The 21,136-nt window shown below is 51.2% G+C and overlaps 1 protein-coding gene across 16 annotated transcripts in view; it reads left to right on the plus strand.

The window, feature by feature from the left end:
• The window catches only part of LRRFIP1 (LRR binding FLII interacting protein 1), a 113,818-nt gene that overhangs the window by 20,890 nt on the left and 71,792 nt on the right, over positions 1-21,136 (plus strand). The window contains exon 1 of one of the 16 annotated variants that reach the window (XM_079782363.1): positions 15,882-20,115. The exons of 8 other annotated variants lie outside the window; for them this stretch is intronic. In XM_079782363.1, the coding sequence (XP_079638489.1) occupies positions 20,050-20,115 (66 nt within the window). In that variant the 5' untranslated portion in view covers positions 15,882-20,049. Of the gene's footprint in view, positions 1-15,881; positions 20,116-21,136 lie in introns of those variants that run through there. 7 more of the 16 variants (XM_079782362.1, XM_079782365.1, XM_079782368.1 and 4 more) reach the window with 7 other exon arrangements.

Genomic DNA, 21,136 nt, shown 5'->3' on the forward strand with positions numbered 1-21,136 from the left:
GAATTTACCGAGTAGTTGTTACATGCCAGGCCTTTTGCTTTCATCTTCCCAATACTACTCTGAAATGGGTGTGTGTGTGTGTGTGTGTGTGTGTGTGTGTGGCGGCTGGGAGGGGAGGGCGGGGGGGCGCGTAACAGACTCGGGGTCACTGGCTGGAAACTAAGTGGCTGAGCCGGCCTTAGACACCAGGCACCCGGACGCCAGGGTCAGACGCTCCCCCTAACGACACTCCCGTGGGAGCTGGCACCCGGGGCCCAGGGGCACAGAGAGGAGGCAGTGGGCTCCGGGGCTTGGATGCCTCCTTTGGAAGAAGCAAGTGATATTCTGCGTGGGGGCAGAAGCTCCAAGGAGACAGGGCTTTCTTTATTCTACGTGAAAAGGAACTTTCCAGAAAAGAACGCTGCTCTAAAATGGACTTCCTCTTGAAGGTGTGAGGGTCTGGTCTCTGGAGGTGTGTTTTGCTGCCTTCTTTGAAATTTTCTGCTTGGATTTTTAAAGTTTGAGCAAATATCATTTTACGTAAGTCGTTCCAAATGTCCGCGATGGCTGGGTGGTGTTCTCTCTACGTTTGTCAGTCTATGTACTCCTCCCCCGTCCCCTCTGCTGTAGTGATCTGGGGACAGACCCCTGTTTGGTCATCTACGTGCGTCTGTGGATGTCGCTGGAAGGGGACCGGCCGGGCTCCAGGCTGAGAGCGCTGGGGAGCCTGGCGCAGACGGACGTCCACCTCCTCGCCTAGTTTTCCAGTCTTCGCGGAGCGTCATGGCCAGGAACCTCGTCCAGGAAGCTGACGGGGGTTTTCTCTGGAAGCTGACCAACGGCTCCAGGCCTATCGCCGCCCAGGGCACTGTGCTGGCTCTGATGGTGACGTTTCTCACCTTAAAGCGTGTTAATGATTTGAATGATTCATGACACATTTAAATGAGCTTCTTCCTCTCCTGGAAGTAGCCCGCTTCTCTGCTTGCGGAATAAACCGTTTACTGAATCAACCGTTTACTCAGGCCCTGTGGCCCTTCTGCGGAACCAGGGAGGGCGTGGCTTCCAGCTCCCGAAGTTGACAAGACTGAAGTCTCAGTTTCATACCCATGTTAAGGTAAAATACAATAGTAATTTATATTTTAAAAAAGGAAAAAAAATGCTGATTTTCTCATTGACTGGAGTGAATTGTTCTCCTGATGTCTTTATATCTTAAAATAACTTAAGGAGCCTGAAATTTTGAACAAAACGTATATAAATGAAATAACGTGTAAACCTTCAAAACATAGGGATCCCAACTCCCCCGGCTTTTAATTGGAAAGCCAGCCCGGGTTGGCATCCGAGCTTCACATGAGGATGATTTGGTTCCCAGAAGTAGCTACAAGCCATATATCTTCATTTGGTGCTTTGTTTATTATCAGCACAATATTTGTTTTTTAAATATATATTTTTAATACATTTTTATTGATTTCAGAAAGGAAGGGAGAGGGAGAGAGAGATAGAAACATCAATGTTGAGAGAGAGACTCATTGATCAGCTGCCTCCTGCACGCCCCCTACTGGGGATCGAGCCCGAAACCCCGGGCGTGTGCCCTCCTGGTTCACTGGTCGAGCTCAGCACAACATGTAAAGTGGGATTTTTATTCTGAGGAACTTGCTTCCTGCCGTGGCGCTTCTAGGAGGCACTGCAGCCGTGAGCCGCGCTCTCCATAAACTTGGTTAATTGGGAGGCTGGACACACGGAACAGCGTCGCTGTGTGTTTGTGGAGGCTTAGACATTCTCTGCCGGGCTGGGCTGGGCCGGGCCGGCTCGGGGAGGACACAGAAGCCCCCAGCCTGGGCAGGGGGGTGATGCACCCCATGCTCAGAGCAGGACAGCTACTGTTCATTGTTCAAAGGACCTCAGACTGTGGTCAGCAGTGGCGTCCTTTGGGGCAGGGGCTTCATTTGCGGGACTGCCTCTGACAGTCTTTGGATGGTAAATGCCAAGAGTTCCCATGACAACTCAGTCCTGCTCCAGTGACCCCTTACCCCGTGTGTCTTTGGTTCAAGGCACCCAGGAGCCCACAGCCTCCCGTGGAGATGCCTCGGGGTTCCAGCCACACCACCGACGAGCCACACGACTTGGGGCAGGCTATTGCGCCTTCTTGTGACTCAATATCCTTACTTGAAAAAGGGCTCTAACCCCCAGGCTCGTGGTAAGAATTAAACAGTGTCCAGACCTGGCGCTGGCTGCAGAGCCTGGCGCAGGGTCGAGCAGGTGCTGGTCTGCACTTGAAGCCGGCTGTCCCAGGAGCAGCGCATCACCGTCGCTCCTGGTTCAGGTTGCATTTCCAGCTGTTAAGCAGTCCCACCTGCTGGGTATTTTATCCTCTCTGAGCCCCGCTTCTCAGGCAAAATGTGAATGTGAAAGCGTGAGCACTCGGGGAACCTGGTGCTTGCCTCCAGGTGGCTCTCCTGAGCGGTAGTGTCAGTCACACTCGCCTCGTGTTGTCCTTCCCACCACAGGTGAGGTACTGTGATTAGTCTTAGCCTTTCTCAGTTGGATAGCGAAAAACTGGTGGCTCTTTCTTTCTTTCTTTTTAATCCTCGCCCGAGGATATGTTTTTATTGATTCTAGCGAGAGAGGAACGGAGAAACATGAATGTGAGAGAGAAACCTCATTGCCTCCCATACACGCCCCAACCAGGGACCGAACCCACAACCCAAGTATGTGACCTGACTGGGAATCGACCCCGCGCCCTTTAGGTGTATGGGATGACACTCCAATCAACTGAGCCACCTGGCCAGGGCTGATTCTTACGTTTTGAAGTTCTTTTTCAAATTGTGGAAACATATCTTGGAGTGTTAGCATTTATTTTTTCAGTGACTGATGGATAACACATTAAGCCCTTTCATAGCTGTTGTAAGTATTTCTCTCATCGCCTCACCTCGAGCCTGTGCCCCTGAAATAGGTCCTCCACACTTTGTCTTCTAAGATGTGGGAGCCGGCCGCGTGTTGAGCAGATGAAGGAGAGCAGGAAGCTGGAGTTAGTGGGACCACATTGACGACTCCACCCTGGGTAAACCCTCAAACACATTCCACTCTTCCAAAAACAACAACACGATCATCTTAAACGTGGACTGGCTGAAACAGTCGCCAGCGAGCAGAAGCCCACCGGGCTGCCTTCACTGCCACCCCCGTGTGAGGCGTGTCCGTCCGACACGCAGCCTCGCAGTCACTGCCCTGAGTCAGCCCGAGTCAACTCCTGGCAGAGGTGAGGAGCGTCTGGACAGACCTGAATATGAGACAATGAGTCGTCTAACGAAGCCCAGCTGGGAGGAGTAGGCTTCCTGTGTTCTTGGACATTCGACAACTGGGGGTAGATGGTTAGCACTCTGGAAGGGAAAAGTAACGCATACTCTGAGGACTATTTGCCAGTTGGGTTTTGCACAGAGGAAAGGAGAAAGCCTGAAATGGCCCAGTAAGAGCGACTGGCTATAACCCAGCTGGCGGGGCGGAGCGGGGATTGTGGATGGAGGCGGGAGGGCTGGGGGCCGGACTCGAGGGCCAGGTGTAGAAGAGCTGGTGGACACTTCGGGGGACCTGGGCCTCTACCCTATTCTCAGCGGGGTGCTTTCAAAGGGTTCACACAGAGGCCTCACCTTGTCCCCTCCCTCTCACTCCTTGTTTCCCTGGTTTCTGTCTGTGCTCCCCTCATTTGGCATGGTGTGGGGATATTTCTACTTTATGTCATGGTACTTATCTATATAATAAAAGGGTAATATGCTAATTAGACCAGGTCTACTGGAAATCCTCCAGTCATCCAGTCCTCCTTCCAGCCACAGTGGTGGGGGCCGAGGCAGAGGCGATTAGGGGCGATCAGGCAGGCAGGCAGAGGTGGTTAGGGGCGATCAGGCAGGCAGGCAGAAGTGGTTAGGGGCGATCAGGCAGGCAGGCAGGTGAGCGGTTAGGAGCCAGTGGTCCCGGATTGCAAGAGGAATGTCCGATTGCAGGATCAAGCCTAAACCGGCAGTCGGACATCCCCCAAGGGGTCCCGGATTGGAGAGGGTGCAGGCTGGGCTGAGGGACCCCCCTGCCCCCATGCATGAATTTTGTGCACCAGGCCTCTAGTCACAATTATAAGTAATTACTTATTGTACAATTATGTAACATCAGTCTCTTTCTGGAAGGTATGCTCACCCCTTGTTCACTGTTACACCTATAGTAGGCATGTGGCAGGCGCTCAATCCTAGTTTGTTGATTGGATGAATGTATGAGTGAATGAAAGAATGAATGAATGCGATTACACTGGCAGCAATAAGGGGACTGGAGGGGGTGACTATTAGGGATCATTCTAATAATTCTGAGAAGACATGCGGCCTAATAGTAGTCAGTCCCGAGGGGGTGCCTTGAGGTGCTATTAAGAGAGGATGTCAGCCCTAGCCGGTGTAGCTCAGTGGATAGAGCGTCAGCCCAAGGACTGAAGGGTCCCAGGTTCAATTCTGGTCATAGGTTGGTTGCTGGCTCAATCCCTAACTCTAGTCAGGGCACATATGAGAGGCAACCAATGTATGTATCTCTCTCACATCAGTCTCTCTCTCTCCCTCTTTCTCTCTTTCTCCCCCTCCCTCCCTCCCTTCCAATCTAAAAATCAATGGAAAAAAATGTCCTCAAGTGAGAACTGACCAAAAAAAAAAAGAAAGAGACATTGACTAGATGGAGAGCTGAGGGGAGGGGAGGAGGGATGTTGTCTGATAAGAGGGCCGGCCGCGGCACGGACGGCGTTGGCTGAAGCCAAGGCCCTGTGCTGCGCACCCTGCCACATTGTCTCATCGGGTCCTTACAGCAACACCTCCGGCTCTTACTGTGCTTGCCGGTCCCTCACAGATGAGGGTGGGGAGGCACAGATGTTAAACCCTTGGGAGGAAGTACAGGAGACAGACTCTAGGGGGCGACTGGAGTTGTGTTAGATTTGTGGCAGAGGAGATGCCTGTGGGAATTCCGGGCAGAGATGTCGTGCTGGAGGTGGGCGGAAGCTCGGAGAGGCCAGGATTAGAAATATAGCTGCAGGGCTCAGGGATGCATAGGTCATGGTCAAAGTGGTGGGTCTGATAGAGCTCAGGGAGCTCTGAAGGTCACCCAGGGACCCTCACATGTGCCCCCGTGAGTATGGGGCCAGCGTGTGTGTTGCCTATTTTCCGTGGCATTCGGAATAGACCAAATATGATCCATGCAGGAGTGTCTGTTAATTCCGTTAAATGAGAGGTCTGTGCAAAGGCAGGACCTTGGGTTAGATTTCCAGCACTCCCTGGACCTGGATAGGAAAAAAAGCAGCATTATCACCAATTATGAATGTGGGCCAGAAACTGCAGTGGGGTTAGAGTATGTGCGACTTTGTCACCGATAGAAACCCCAGGTATTTTCACAACACGTCACAGTGGTTGCAGACAGCTGGGGACATTGCTGTGTCGGTGTTATAGCAGATGTGAGCCCTTGCCTAATGCATGAATAAAGACACATACATGTGCTGGTTCTAAGCTGGTGCCCCTCCAGGCCCTCCCGTCGTGCCCAGCCCTGAGATGCCCGGGCCGGAGCTGGGCACACCTCCTCTCAGCTGGCTGAGCCAGCAGGCGCAGGGGAGGCGGTGAGGGGGAGTGAGGGGAAAGAGCCTGCCCCTCCCTGTCTGCTTCCTGTTTCTGGAAGCATCACCCCAGCAACGCTCCTCGCCCCGGCAGCTGCAGCTGGTTCTGTTTCTAGTGTTTTCCACGCACTCAGAAACCACCTCCATCCTGCAGCCTGTCAGAGCTGTACCCCTCTCCCCCCGCCAGGTACAACAACCCAGCCCTAGGTGTTCCCACATTTGCCACCTCTGTGTCTCCTGAGTCCCCTTTGCCTTCTCAGCCATCCAGCCCGTGTAGTGGGTCCCTGTATTAAATTACTTCCGTTGCCCGGCCGGTGTGGCTCATGGTTGAGCCTCCACCTATGAACTAGGAGGTCACAGCTGGATTCCCCGTCATGGCACATGTCTGGGTTTCGGGCTCAATCCCCAGTAGGGGGCGTGCAGGATGCAGCCAATCAATGATTCTCTCTCATCATTGATGTTTCTATCTCTCTTTCCCTCTCTCTTCTCTCTCTGAAATCAATAAAAACATATAAATAAATTAATAACTTATGTTAACATAACTGGTGCACTATCTTTTTCCCTGACTGGTCTCTGATGGATACAGTATATCACGATTTAAAGATGTATCTTGATAATGTGTGTCAGAATGATCCATTTCCTCTGTAGCCCTGTGTACTTTGTTTTAAGCACTTAAAGATGTTATTCTGAGACTGGCCACAGGCTTTCCCAGCCTGCAGGGACACCTGTCCTATGAAAGTGGGGAAGAACTCAGAGTGGTCTCCCACGGAACTGCAGTGCCCCCCACCCCCACCCCCTTAGCTTACAAAGCCCCCAGGAACACAAAACAAAAAGGTCATTGTTTTGCATTCATCCTTCCTTTCTTTTCAAATAAATGAACTTGGTGTTATTTCCTCCCCTTTAAAAATAGTACTTGCTCATTGAAAAAATATTGGAAAACAGAAAGGAAAACGGTTTTATCTATAACTTTATTATGATATAAAGACAACCATGGCTCTGTTTTGATGTATTTCCTTAGAATCCTGGCTGTTGTTATTTTTCATATATATAATTGGGGGCGGGGTGGTACATGTGTGCTCACGTACACTTACATGGTCATAAGCATGTGCGTTCTATTACATACTTGCTATAAACACTGTCTTTGTAGCTGGACAGGGTGCCATACAGTTGATATCCCAAGGCTGACTTGGCCATTTTCTTATGATGGTTGTAAAATTTTAATAATAAATTATTTTCATATTGTGGTAAAATATGTCTAACATTACATCTACCATTTAACCATTTCTAGGTGTACATTGAGTGGCATTAAGGACATTCACATTGTTCTGCAGCCATCACCACCATCCACCTCTAGAATGCTTTTATATTCTCAAATTGAAGCTTTGTCCCCATTAAACCACAAGTCCCCATTCCCTCCTGCCCCAGCCCCTGGCAGTCACCATTCTACTTTCTGGCTCCATGAATTTGGTTAACGTATGTTTTTACTATTGTGTGTTGCTTTTCCAATAAAAGTTCATGGTAAAATGACTTACATGTATATACTAAATGCAAGCAGTGTTTGTCTGATTGCCTGCCTGCCTTCTTTCTTTAAAAAAAAAAATTAACTTAGCCACTGCCAGCATAGAATGCCACCTTGCCAGCCCTCGTTCTTATTTTTCTGAAGCTATCTGAAAATTCATGTAGGATCATGATGGCTAAAATCTTTCCGTTTCTGTGGATTTCAATACAGATTGCCCATGGGAAGGAGGTGGTTTTTAAACAGAGATGTGCTCTGCTCTGGTCAAATTCTCTGAAGATTTCTTTCCACACAGACTTTCTAATCTATCGTGTGGCCAGTCTCACGTGGAGACTGTCAGAGCTCACACCATCTCACTTCTGTTTTCTGGGGAAAACTCCACGCTGGTTTTCTCTTCCTCCTTTTGTGGTTTTTCATAAACAAATGAGTAAATTGGATTTTTGTTAATTATTTTTTAATTGTGGTAAAAAAAAAAACACCATTAATTTCGCCATCTTATCCATTTTTAAGTTATGTAACTGTCACCACCCTCGTATCCATAGTTCTTTCCATCTTCCCAAACTGAAACGCTGTGCCCATTAAACACTAACTCTCCACTCCCCAGCCCCTGGCCACCGTCCTTCCACTTTCTGTCTGTATGAATTTGGCAGTTCTAGGTATCTCATGCACATGGGATCATATAGTATCTGTCCTTTGGGTCTGGCTTCTTTCACTTTCCGCACGTTTCTAAGGTTTCTCCCATGTTGTGGTAAGTGTCAGGATGTCCTTCCTTTTTTAAAGCCCAATAATATTCCATTGTATGGGTAAGCCACATTGTTATTCATTCATCTGTGGATGAACACTTGGGTTGCTTCCACTTATAAAAGACTAAATTGTTTTCTGCATTTAATATTATTAGACTTTTTAATGTGAATTAACATACTGATTACATGGGTACTAAAGTCCCTTTTTAACATTTTGTTGGTTATCTGATGCTGTGAAGCCAACCTGAAACCTGTACCCTAGGCTCCTTGGAAATGCTTACTTGTGGCCACCAGGGGGCAGTAGTTGAAATGTGAACACCTTCCCCAAGATCTCTGTTTCCCTGATTTCTCCTGCTTCTCTCTGCCCACACCCCTTTGCCTTCTTCCGGAGATAAAGATGCTAAAAGGCAGAGTTCGTTCTACTATATTTTATTCTAAATGTAGGTCAAATAATTTAAATAATCATAGAACACAAGAGCTCAAAGCTTTGAATAGTTTTGTCTTTTTGATACTCTCTTAGTTGTTTCACCCTGGGCAGAAAATTTCTTCTTTTTCAAAGAACTATGCCATAGGAGAGTCTCTTCACCCCAAAAAGGAAGTTCTTGAGCTTCTATTGCCCAATATCGTTCTTTGGAGACATAGCCATACCTCCTTATCTGGCAGGAGAAGTTCAAGTTCAGCCATCTAGATCATAACTCAACCAGGAAGTGACTGGGCCTGAAAGAAAGTAATTGTCACAAAGTTCGGGCCTCTTGTGCTAGAAAAGTAATAGGATCACTCCTACTAGAGCCTCGTGACTTAGACTTCCAGTTAGTATTTCGGTCGTGTGGGTCTAACGAGTTTATCTAGTCTCCTACACCAGGGTGCACAGGGCATGCTGTGGGTTCTGAGCTGCACAGAGGGAGGGTCAAATAGAGCCTGGGGGGCGGGGCAGGAAGGCAGGGAGGGAGGGGCCGGTTGGGACAAAAGTTAGCTCCCATGTCTCTTTGTAAGTGATGACTGGGTGCATTAGCTTTACATTAAACGCTCCTCAAACTATTTTGGAAGAATGTGCATTCTTTTTTTTAAAAAAAAAAATGTTTTTATTGATTTTAGAAAGGAAGAGAGAGGAGGTGGGGGAGAAAGAGAAACATCAATGTGATAGAGAAACATGGATTAGTTGCCTCCTGTACGCACCCCGACCGAGGACTGAATCCGTTGCCTGGGTATGTGCCCTGACCGGGAAAGGAACCAGCGACCTTTCCGTGCATAGGACGGTGCTCCAACCTCCTGAGCCCACCGACCAGGGCAAAAATGTGCATCTATAGACCACACACCTTCGCTACCCTTACAGCCAGCATGGTACTTATTCAAACGCTGATTACGAATAATCACTCACGTAACCCTATAAACTCCATGACCTTAGGGCTACTATTACTCACATGAGGACGCTGAGGCAGAGAGGCGGGGCGTGCACCTGTCCAAGGCCAACAGCCAGGGTCAGGCAGAGGCCGTGCTGGCCCCCGGCCCTGAGCTCAGTGTCCTTCCCTCTCTCCCTGCAGAAAACAATTGTATTCTAACACTAACAATAATTAACGCTCACTGACTTCCGTCCCACTCCTTCTCCAGGTCTCTGTGCTTGTTCATGTTTTATTGATCAAAATTAGATTCCAGCGCACAGGCGAGAGCGTCTTGTTCTGAGACTTGCCATTGGTTTCCTCTCAGGTGCCGTGTGTGGCGACCGACAGGAGGTTCTCTTTACAGGCCGTTTTGATGCTATTGAACGTCCACCAAGCCTGCCCTGCCCTGTGTTATCACCGTGCAAGCACTCACTCACAAGCTGCTGTGTCCTATCCTTTCCCTGATTGCAGGGTATCCAACGGAAGAAGATGGTAGGCCAGGCCCCTGTAACGGTATAATAATGGGAGTTCTGCTGCTCAGACGGGACAGCGGATCAGCACTGTAACTCCTGAAAAGTAGATAAAATGTGCGGCTACTTGCAGATGAGGTGCATGTCGAATCCAAAAATCCATCTCAAACTGCGAGTTCAGTGAAGTACTTTGTAACGAGTGATATAAACAAAAATCCACAGCATTCCCATGTCCCACAATGATGGGTGTTGTTGTTGTTTTTTAATAACAGCAAGAAGGTAAAATTCCATTCAAAGGAGCATTTAGGAATAAAGAAATAAGCAGGACCCCTTGAAAGTAATATAGTATTACAGTTGTATAATATCAACTGCAAATGAAAAAGTAAAAAGATTAAAGGCATTTTCTTTCCTTAAAATAAAAAGAGAGAGAAGCAGGCCCTCTGTGAAGGAAACTAACAATGTACTGAAGGGCACATCCGGTTAAAAAATGGAGACAGAGCTTCCTCATTTCTGAATGAGAAGGCCCACTGTTGAAAGGATGTTACTTCATCCCCAAATAACTTGTAAATATAATGTAACTCAAATAAAATCCCAGCTGAGGGGAGAAGGTTGGTTCAGAGTTTACCAAGTAAACTCTAAAGTTAATCTGGAAGAATAAATAGTGAGACCAGCCAAGGAGGTTTTGGAAGAGAATAATGAGGGTGGTTTTCAACCTTTTCTGTAGCCTGCAGATTTCTCTGTTCAAACAAAAGCTTACCTCCCTGTTCAGATACTGCCGGCGGGTCCTTTACTCCTTCCGGAATAAAGTTCAAGCTTTAGTACCTGTCTGTTTTCTAAAGAGCATTCTGACAAGATCTAAGGGTGTTCTGAAAAGCAATTAAATTCCCACACGTCCATCTCGTAAACAGAGCAGCTCTTTGTTTCTGCGTTTCCTTCCAGTCTTTGTGTGCGTAGGTTTTCACATAATCACAGTCAGACTGTAGTTGTCGGAGGACAAAAACACCACACGCTTGGCTTTGGGAGTAGCAAGGGGGCAAAGCCAAAATTCCGGGCTTGAAGGTAGGCAGCTGCCCGGGAGAGGGCAAAGCTCCCCGAGCACCCCAAAAAGTGCTGATGAAAGCCGTAAACCTAATCCAAGCTAATTAAGTGACGCCAGACTGCCTACGGCTTCCCAGAACCTGTATGTACACTGTAATCCCAGAGTCCCTCATTTTGCAGGAATCGTAATCTGTGCGTTAGAATCACCCTGCAGGTTCGGTGAGGGCACCTCTTCGTGCCAGACTGGGCTCCATGTCACTGTCGTCCTGCGGGAAGCACAGAAAGCTGGCAGGGTCCCGGGAGTGCCCAGAACTACCAGCTAAGAAGTGTCAGAGCGGGGATTCCACGTAGATTTCCTCCCAAACCTCCGCTCTGGAGGGGCGAGGGCTTTGTGCAGTGGCCCCCATTCTCAGTGTGGACCCTGCAGGTGGCCTCCCGTGATCAGGTCTCTGATCTTGTTGCTTACAGCCCACCTCTGCGATCACACGCTCAGCCGTGACATGACCGTGTGGCCCCTGAGCTCAACTCCCTTCCCACCCTGTGGCCCCTTCCTATCCCTGAGGCTGGGGTGCCCGCCTTCCTGCTCTGCCTGACCCCTGACCGCAGTAACTCGGGGGCTCGGGGTTCTTAGATGCACTTGGGAGTTCTTCCGGAGTGAAAACTCGGGCCACCGAGATTAGATGATGTGTTGAAGTATTTCCACCTTGACCACCATCTCTGTGCATGTTTAGCTATGGGTTTGCATGACTTACCTGTACCAGCTGGTAAGTCAACCTGCTTGTGCAATGTGGGCACGTGGATAAAGGTGCAAGTCCCTCCAGACCAGGGGTCCTCCATGGGGACCACTGTGCCTCCCAGGGGACCGTTGGCAGTGTCTGGAGAGACGTTGGGTTGTCATGACGAGGGTGGAGCGCGCTGCTGGCACCGAGTGTGTGAGAACAGGCTGCTGTGGCTCAGAACAGGCGTCACAGCAAAGAATTATTGGCCCAAGAAGTCAGCAGTGCACGGTTAAGAAACCCTGCTCTGTGTTTGTATGAGAGTTTCCCTATAAAGTCTAATCCCACATTTAACAGGGATGCTCCGTGGCAGTGGGGATAAGAAGACGGGCTCCAGTGCCGTCTGAGTAGCTCAAGTGGGACCTCCTGGTGAGGAGAAGCCCTTGGAAAAGTGTAGTGGGCTCGGGGCCACACCCCCCATGAGTCGAAGGCGGGTCCGAGCTGCCCGGCGAGGTCAAGTAAAAAGGTGCGTTTACTGGACCTCTCTGCTGGTACTCGGAGATGACGTGGTCAGGAGTGGCTATTTGATCTCCAGTTATTCCAGAATTTCCACTCTCAGGCCAAACATGTCTCTCCAGACTGCCATTCTTCGCTCGTCCTCAAACTTCCCTTGAAGATCATCTAAAATCTTCATTTTTCAAAGGTGAGGCTTTTATATTCTCCTCTAACGTCTTCTGCAAAGGTATCGATTTGTTCACACAACTGTTAATGAAGAAGGTGAACGGCAGACCGCTCGTAATCTGGCCTCGAATGGTTGCTGACTTTTCTCTGAACTGTATCTCAGGGACTAGACTGCAGAGGGAAACCCCTCACACTGGGGTGTGGGCATGTGTTGTTAGCTCTGTGCTAACGGGTGTGGCAGTTGTTTTTTTTCCCCCTTTAGGAAAATTCCTTTTCTTAGAAAGAGTGCTATAGGGATGCTGTTGTCGGACTTGCACCCCGTGGGAAGGAGGTTGCTCGCTCCTGATGTCTTTGTCTGTCCCGGAGTCAGCTCGTCTTCAAGTCCAGCTGCTCAGCAAGAGTGCCTGGTTTTTTAAGCCTTGGAATTCATCATCAGTGCCTTTTGCTTTCCCTGTTTGCTATGGGGACCGCTGAAATTCAGATCACAAGGCCCTGTGTCCCCCACACTTCCTTTCTGTGAATGGCAGCTGTCCGTCACACCAGTAGACATGGTTGTTTCTGGACTTCCCAGCTAGCCGGGCGAAGGTCTGTGTCGGAGAGCTGACTGTGAGGAGCGTGCAGTCTGTCCCTGAGCACTGCACTCACAGGCAGGCTTACTGAGGCCCCAGCCAAACGAGTGGGTGTTGCTTTCTTTTTTTAATCATTATTTTCTATTCCATTTATTTCTCTCTTCTCAGTGGGGTGCCCCGTTGGCTGGTGAATACAGTCGTTGAGAATAAAGCCGGCTTTCCCAAGTCACTATCCATTTGGATCAAAATCATTTTAAATGGGCTGTTCTGACAGCGTCTGTAGGTTGTTCTCTTTGGATGATAGTTCGTTTGGGGGACTTTTCAGAGTGCTCCTGTATGACTGAGAAATACAGAGTGCGTTTTAGTTGTTTTGTTCTCAGTGGTTTCAGAACATCATCAGCGGACACTCGCAGCGCACTGTGCTCGTGAGAAACTGACCTGGTTGGCCTGAGAGATGCCCTCGGGGGCGTCTGTGGCCGGTTCCTCGGTGACGATATATGGGGGATGTTTCTGTGATCGCTCTGGCCAGTTCCGAGGGCCGGATTGGCAAACCGGGTACATTTGTTCTCCAGGTTGCTATGGACTCATTCCTGGACCCTTTAGGAGGTGAACTGAATTCCAGAGTAAAATCTATCAGAAATTGTTCTACATGTGGGTCCGATTTTACCCCGTGGCCGCATTATTGGGCTTGCTGGAACTCCGCGGAAGGGTTCTGCTCAGGTTCTGAAAACTGTTCCCGGGCTGGGTCTGAGGCAGCTCTGTGACGGGTCCTTCCATTCTGTTCCGCCTGCTGGCCATCCTCCCTCAGCTCCGGGCCACAGTCCCTGCTACAGACGGCACTTCTCATCTGTCCTCTTCTGCCCACTTTGGCTTTCTCATCTCCATCTAGCTCAGAATCCTGGGAGTCCATCCACGCCCCCACCCTGCTCCTGCCGCCCGTAGTCACGGGCCCCCCTCGGGCCCTTCCCACCCCCGCCTCACTGTTTCCTCTCTCCTTGGACTCCTACTTCTCAACCGCCAAGCAGGCGCCACTGGGTCTTTCCCATCCTTACAAACTGACAGACAAATGAACAAACCTCCATGCACCTCAAAGCCCTCCCCGAAGCCTGCCTTCCTCTCGGGCTGCAATCTACCATGTCGTTGAAAGTGTTTCTTTGTAGAATTTTAACAGCAGAACGCAATAGCTCAGGCTTTTCTGGCTGCAAACTCAGCACTGGCTGTTCACTTCACCTGCATTGTTCAGCTCCCTTGCTCACACCAGCCTCCGGGAACGTGGGTGAGAGTTGGCTGCCAGGAGACACCTCTGTTTTCTGTTTCTCTAACCATCCTGTCTGTCTTGGCTTGTTCCTGACATACCTCTTACTCAATAAATGTCGGCATCCAAGCCTCCTTCTCCTCCAGGCATGCTACCATTTTCATCATCATCTTACACCAGTCTGTGTTTCTGGGTAAAGTGCCCAGGACACCTGCACCCCGCTTTCTGCCACCAGCTCAGATTCAGTCCAATGAAAACTTCCATTCTTCACCTTCCTTAAAAAGTCCAAAGGGAGTTTCTTTTAAATCTGGATGAAGAAGAAGTGTGGTGAGTTGCTGGGAGCTGAGTAATCATTCCTAAAGACGTGCCACTTTTATTTATTTTTGTTTTTTTATTGAGTTTTAGAGAGAGAGGAAGGGAGAGGTACAGGGAGAGAGAGAGGGGGGGGGGGAGAGAGAGAGGGGGAGAGAGAGAGAGAGAGAGAGAGAGAGAGAGAGAGAGAGAGAGAGAAAGAAACATTGATGTGAGAACCAAACATCAACCGGCTGCCTCCTGCACGCCCCCCACTAGGGATCGAGCCCACAACCTGGGCATGTGCCCTGACCGAGATTCAAACCGGCAACCTTTTGGTGCACAGGATGACGCCCAACCAACTGAGCCACACTGGCCAGAGCAAGGCGTGCCCCCTTTAAAAGAGAGCTTCCATTCCCAGTTGCTACAAAAATATGAAATAGTTGAGATTGATGAGAGTTAATGACGACCTACCAAAGTCCTCATTTTATTAGAAGAATCATCCACCCATCATCATATATGGAGTGGTGGGAACGTGCCCCCATACCGGAAGAGCCCCCTCATAGTCTGGGAGGAGGGGAGAGGGAGCACGGGTCATGGCCGCCCTAAGGATGAAGCCTGTGTGACATCCCAGCACAGGGGCGGGCTCAGTTAGCAGGAGCTGTAGAATGCTAGAAGCAAGCTCACTATGCTTTTTAGCCACTCCTGCTCCCGGATGCTCTGTCCACTGGAGGTGGTCAGGATCCTGGCCCAAGGATCAAGTTCACTGTGGGCCTGAGCTGGGCCAGCTGACCATGGTGTATAGCTTTCTCTGCAGACAGCGCCCCATCCGACGCACCTACCAACGGCCCAGGTCTTCCTGGGTGTGGGCATTGCTTTGCCAAAGCCCTAGGTCCAGGCTAAGCTCAGGGAGGTGGCTAAGGACACTCCCAAGCCTGTCTGTTGACTGTTCCCAGTGAGGACCCCTGGCTGGCTGGGTGGGGGGAGGGACAATTCTGTGTCAGACCATGTCCTGGATGCTAAGCCCTTAGGGCCATGAGTGGGGACCTGGGTTAAAAGCCTGGCTTCATTCTTCCCACACGTGTCTGTGACAAGTTAGACAACTTCTGTGAGCCTCCCTGTATGGGTGAAGTGCTTTGTAAACTGGGGTGCAGTGTGCATCTGGGTGATCATTTCATGAACATCTTTATAATAAAGAGTAGGTTTTTTTTGTTTATTTAATATATTTTTATTGATTTCAGAGAGGAAGGAAGAGGGAAGAGAGAGATAGAAACATCAATGACGAGAGAGAATCATTGATCAGCTGCCTCCTGCACGCCCCCCAACTGGGGATCGAGCCCGAAACTCAGGCATGTGCTCTTGACCGGAATGGAACCCAGGACCCTTCAGTCCACAGGCCAATGCTCTATCCACTGAGCCAAACCGGCTAGGGCAAGGAGTGTTTTTTCATACCAGTCAAAGGTTCCACATAAAGTAATAATGTAACTGTCTGCAGAAGTAATAAAGTAATAATGTTACTGTTTGTAATATAGATAAGTTTCTTCTGCTGTCATCAACATGGCTAGTGATTCATGGAAAACAGATGTCCCGGCTGTGATTTAGAAAAATGGTTTTGTGTCAGTTATCTGACTCATGGGGAGTGGGGAGCCGCTCTGCGGGAGGACCTCTCAGAGGGTTCGTCTCTGCAGCTCTAGCCCTTAGAACCAAACCACAGCAGGAGGCGAAGCTAGTGAACCTAGCAACCGACCAGCACCATGGAGACCAGTCAACCCAGCTTGGGTGTGGCCCCAAATTGGTTAAATGTTCTGGCATTTGCTGGTTAGCTAGGAGTCTCATGTTCCCAGAACAAAATTAGACCATTCTATTATTTTGTTCTTTTCTCAGGAAAGAAATAAAGTTTTGTACATCAGAGAACTGCTTTTTTTTTTTTTTTTTTAGATTTGGGACCTTTAATTTTGGTTGAGAAGGCACAAGCACGGAGGCTTTTAGGAATGCTTAAGACAGCCAGAGCTTCCCCCAAACCTCAGGGGCCCTCTTAGCAGAGTCCCTGGGCTGAAATAGCGACTGTGTGAGAACAGGTCATTAACTGCTTGGCAGTGGAAGGGGCCAGAAATTCAGAGTCCACCTGTTAGAAGTGGCATACTGACCAAAAGGAGACAAAACTGAACCCGTGGCATTGACCTCGAAGCTCTTTATGAAGAGACCCCAGGCCCAAGCTGGCGCGGTCCAGCTGGGCGGTCACCTTCTTGCTGAACACCCCTCCCCACCATGCTGCTCACACCACACCGGGTTCTGTTGACCTTCTGAGGATGGAAACCCAGGCTTCTTGTCTGGTTTCTTCTCACCTGATCCTCTGAGGTGGTTTTAGTTTTGCTTTCTTCAAGGTAAAGCGTTCGTATTATTCTGCCAAGATGCCTCCAGAGCTGTGAGAACTGGGATGAAAATGTTGTGCCCCTCCCTGATTCTCACGCAACACAATGTCCATTTGCACAGCCACGCCCCTTCCTTTGGCTTTCTGGTGGATTTCCCCAAGAAACCAAATTTGTGGGTTCCACCAGTCACTCATTAATCATCCTCACAATGGCCTTGCTATCAGTTAAAAATAAAAAGGAGAGAAAGGCCTGCCCTAGAAGGGGGCTTCAATGAGGGGGCTCCTTTTCATTAGAGAACTGTTTATATCAAAATTAACAGAAGGCAACTAGGCCCTCCCCACTTTATTCTTGGGTGCTGGGGGGGGGGGGGGTCTAAATAATAAACCCAAGAAGCGTGAGTTCAGCACTCCACCCATCATATAGACTGACATTGGTCCTATGGTTTGAGTCTCAGCCACGGCACAGGAATGGCTGGGCTAAAACACGTCAGAATGTAGCAGCTTCCCGACTAGAACAGCGACTTTCAACCCACGTGCCACAAGAATTGTTAAAATCTATTTAATCAAGGGTTTACCTATTTTCCCTTAGATTGTCAAATAAAAAAAAAATGACAACAGCCAATACAACAATAGCTGTCCGGTGCGAATGAATCAGTATTATACCTATTTTTTTGGTCAGATCGGCAAAAAAAAAAAAAAAAGTATTTTTTTGTTGTGCCGAAGAAATTTAGTAATTAGTTTATGTGTGCCATGAGATGAAAAAGGTAGAAAATCGCTGGTATAGAAGCAGGTTAGAATAGCAGTTTTCCCTAATATGCTACACTCAGTGGAATAAGACATCTCATGCGCACCGACTATTATTGTTGTATTATTATTGTATTGCTGGTAGTTGGTTCCTGGAACTGAAATTAGTCAGCTCGTTTCCGCAGCTTCTGTGGGGGCTCTGGGTTTGTTTTCCTCCCTGGGCTGCCCAGTCTGTCCTGGTCATGCCATTTGAGCCCAGGGTTGCCAGCTTCCTTCCTGCTGTGGAGTAAGGCCTGGGCGCCTTGGGCGGGGGCTTCCTGGAAGCAGAGGGAAGAGAGTGGGCTCAGAGGCAGCAAGGCAGGCGATGGTGTGCGTGCTCACCGGCCTAGCCGGTCTGCGTGTGTGTGTGTCTCCCGTCCTTCGTACACCGCGGGCACTACCATCATGGGCATGTTTCAGATGAGACTGGAGATGCAGGGCAAGGTAACTTGCTCAGCATCCCATAGTAAGGGTCAGAGCCAGAAACTGGGCCAGACGGCTTCATTCCAGAGCCGCTTAGCCCCTTCCCTCCGTGGCCCCCTGGGGTTGGGGGGTGCGGAGCAGTTTTCCTCAGGGACAGCCGGCAGGTAGACGGGGCCTGCTCATGAGCCCTGCTCTGGGACGTGTGGTCACAGGGTTTGGGTGGCACGGAGCTCTAACGTTTGCCTGTCTCGGTGGGAATATTCACACCCGTCTCCAAGAAGGCAGCTGCCTTAATGGCTGGCTGTCATTCTCATCTGCAGAGTTGTTCCTCTACTAAAATTCAAATTGCTTTTTGCGATCAATTCCCCAAGTCCTATAGTTGTTCATGGAGAGCCGTGTAGAATTATTTTCCCCAATTCATTTAATTTCGTAGAACCAAGAATTGTAATCCATGAATATATTTAAAAGTGTCAGAGCAAGGAAATCAGGTAATAAAAGGCATTTCAATCTCTTTAAAATTCATTTTTATGGGCCCCAGGATGCTACCCATCAAAGCTTGGCGCTGTTCACCTTAAGCAAGGTTGAAACCTGCGGGATTTCTCCCACAGCGGCCACTCTGGGCCTTTACTCCGCCTCTTTTCTGTCGCCCCCACCCCTCCTAGGGTAGGCCCTCCTGTCCCTCAGAACCTCCTCTGCCCCCCAGCCCTTCCTTCCCGAGCTCCGCCCCCAGAAGCCAGGGCACGTGCGCGGGGGCGCCCTGTCCACAGTGGGAAGGTGAGTGGGAAGGTCATGCTCTAACGTGTTACCCAGAACTAGGTGGGGCAGGGAATGGGAAATGGGGTGGTTGTAACATTTAAATGTGAATTTGTGGTCTCAATAATTCTGGAGCGGCCTTTTCAGAGAATTCGGCCAAGCGACTCTGTAGGAAGTTCCCGTTTGGAGGCGGGGAGGTGGTTTTTCCGAGATGGGCTTTCAAACACGTGTCCCCGGGGCCTGGGCTGGCAGGAGCATCCCAGGCGCCGCCGGCTCCGGGCTTGGCCAGAACAGGTAGACATTCTGGTGAATGTGAGATTTCCTGTGGCTCCTGCCCGAGCCTGGCGAGGACTCGCGCTGCTTTGTCTGCAGGACTTTTAAAGAAGGAGCAGAGCGCGTTCTGCGGCGGGAGGGGCGCGTGCTGGGAGGTTGGGTTCCAGACCCTGCACTGGGACGACTCCTCCCCACGCCCTCCCCGCTGGGCTCCGGCCCCGCAGGCCCTCCCGGCCAGACCCCAGACCACACGGCCCCGGCTCTGGGCCACCGGACCCGCGCCGAACCGCTGGCTCTGCGTTCTTTGCCGCCCACGGCTTGCCGACAGGGAGGCGGGCGAGGGCGCACCGGCCCGGGAAGCTTGCTCTCACCCCCGCGGGCCACGCACTTTTGTTGTTCTGGAAGCCGGCCCCTTTCGGGGTGACGCGTTAACGGGGGTCCCCGGCCGGCAGGTGCTGCTGGGCTCGGGCTGAGGTTGCCAGGTCCGTAGAAGCTCACTTTGGCCTGAGTTCGGAGGACGTCGCGGGGTGTAGCCCGCAGGACTGTAGCCCGCGGGAGCCGGCGGCGCGGACTGCGGGGACCGGAATTGGGGGTACGGAGGCCGCTCGCCCCGCCCCCGCGCAGGCCCCGCCCCCCACAGGCCCCAAGCGGAACCCTGCCCCGCGCGGTCCCTCACCCCGCCAGCTTTCTTTTCCCACAGCCTCTCAACTTGCCCTCCCCGCGCCTGTGGGCGGGGCCGGCTGGGGTCCTGTTTGCCCCCGCCCCCCCGCCCCCTCACCCCGCCTTCCGGTGGAGGGCACCGTGATTGATAACCGCGCAGCTGGGACGCGGGGAGGGGCGCGCACAAAGGACGGGGCGGGCAGGTTGAGCGGTGGAGGTGGAGCGCAGATGGGGGCGGGGCCGTCGGGGGCGGGGCGCGAGGGGAGGGCCGCTCCTCGGCCCCGGGGGCCCCCACCCGGGCCGGGGCCACCTGCGTCACGCCCCTGCGGCCGCGCCCGAGCCGGGAAGCGGGGAGGGCGCCTCCGCCTCGGGAAGGGCGAGTCCGGTGCCGTCGCGGGGCTGTCCGTGGGCTGGAGCCGCCGCGCTCGGGATGCAGCTGAGCTGAGAGCCCGCGCCCGCGGACCCGAGAGCCCGCGTTCCCTGAGCGTCTTTCCCGGCGGGGAGGGGAGGTGGACTCGCAGCCGGCAGGATGACCAACCCGGCGGCCACGCAGAACAAGGAAATAGACTGTCTGAGTCCAGAAGCTCAGAGGCTGGTAAGAGGAAAACGCATTTGGAAACTTCCGCTTCTGACTGCGAGCGTTTGGTCCTTGTTGACGTCTAAGGTCCAGGGCAGTGGGCACCTTTGGCTGCACGGGTGTGGGGTGGGCTCCGCCTGGCCGGGGTCCCCTGAAATGAAGGCCCCCACGCGAGGATGTGCGGGTGGGAGCGGCCTGCTCTCCGTTCAGTGTTCAGTTCGTTCCGCTCCTCCTGCGAGGAGAGCAGGTTTCATTGGACGGCGCCCCTCCCCAGGAAGGACCTTGTGACCGGTTCTGCCAGCTGTGTGGCTGGGCGGAGGCCTGAGACCCGCGCTCTGTCTAGACTCTAGACTCTAGGGGTCCCTCCAAGCTGGTAGTTTGGTATTTTACAAAATACAGCGCTAGGAACTGGTGTCCAGAGCCGGGGCCCTGGCCCTGAGGCTGGAGCCATCTGTGTCTGGGCGGTTCTGAGCACTTATCCTACTCTGGACCTGCGACCCGAACAGGACTTCTCCACCTCCCCCAAGGACCCCATCCCCAGATAGACTCTGGATGGTCTCCTGGGGTCTGGGGTCTGGACAGGACCCTGCAGGAATTCAGTTACCTGGCTTAACACTCATGGATGTGGGGTATTTGGGTTAAAATTGGGCTGGGGTGAGGTGGGGAAGGTTCATAATTACCCCCTGCCCGGTGGCTTGTGGTTGGTCCTGAATATCTAAAGGTGAGAGGATGCACTTTGGAAAAGAAACATGTTAGGATGTTTGAAGTTTATACTACAGAGAACTTGAGCCCAAAACAATCACTCCTTCACCAGGTAGGAATTAATCACCTCCTGGGTGTTTGTGGGGGATTCAAAATGAAAAGACTGTCCTTACCTTGAAGGAGTTTCCCAGTAGGTAAGCACCAGAGAAGTGCACACTTGGGAGTTAACTTCCTTGCTGAGGATGGTCAGGTGGGTTCTTAGTGCCCATTTTACTGTGCTGCTTCTGTGACCTCACGTAAAGCTCCCGCCGTGGGCCAGACCTTCGCCGCTGGTTCC

The sequence above is a fragment of the Cnephaeus nilssonii genome (genome assembly GCF_951640355.1).
Source record: "Cnephaeus nilssonii genome assembly, chromosome: 10".
NCBI lineage: Eukaryota > Metazoa > Chordata > Mammalia > Chiroptera > Vespertilionidae > Cnephaeus > Cnephaeus nilssonii.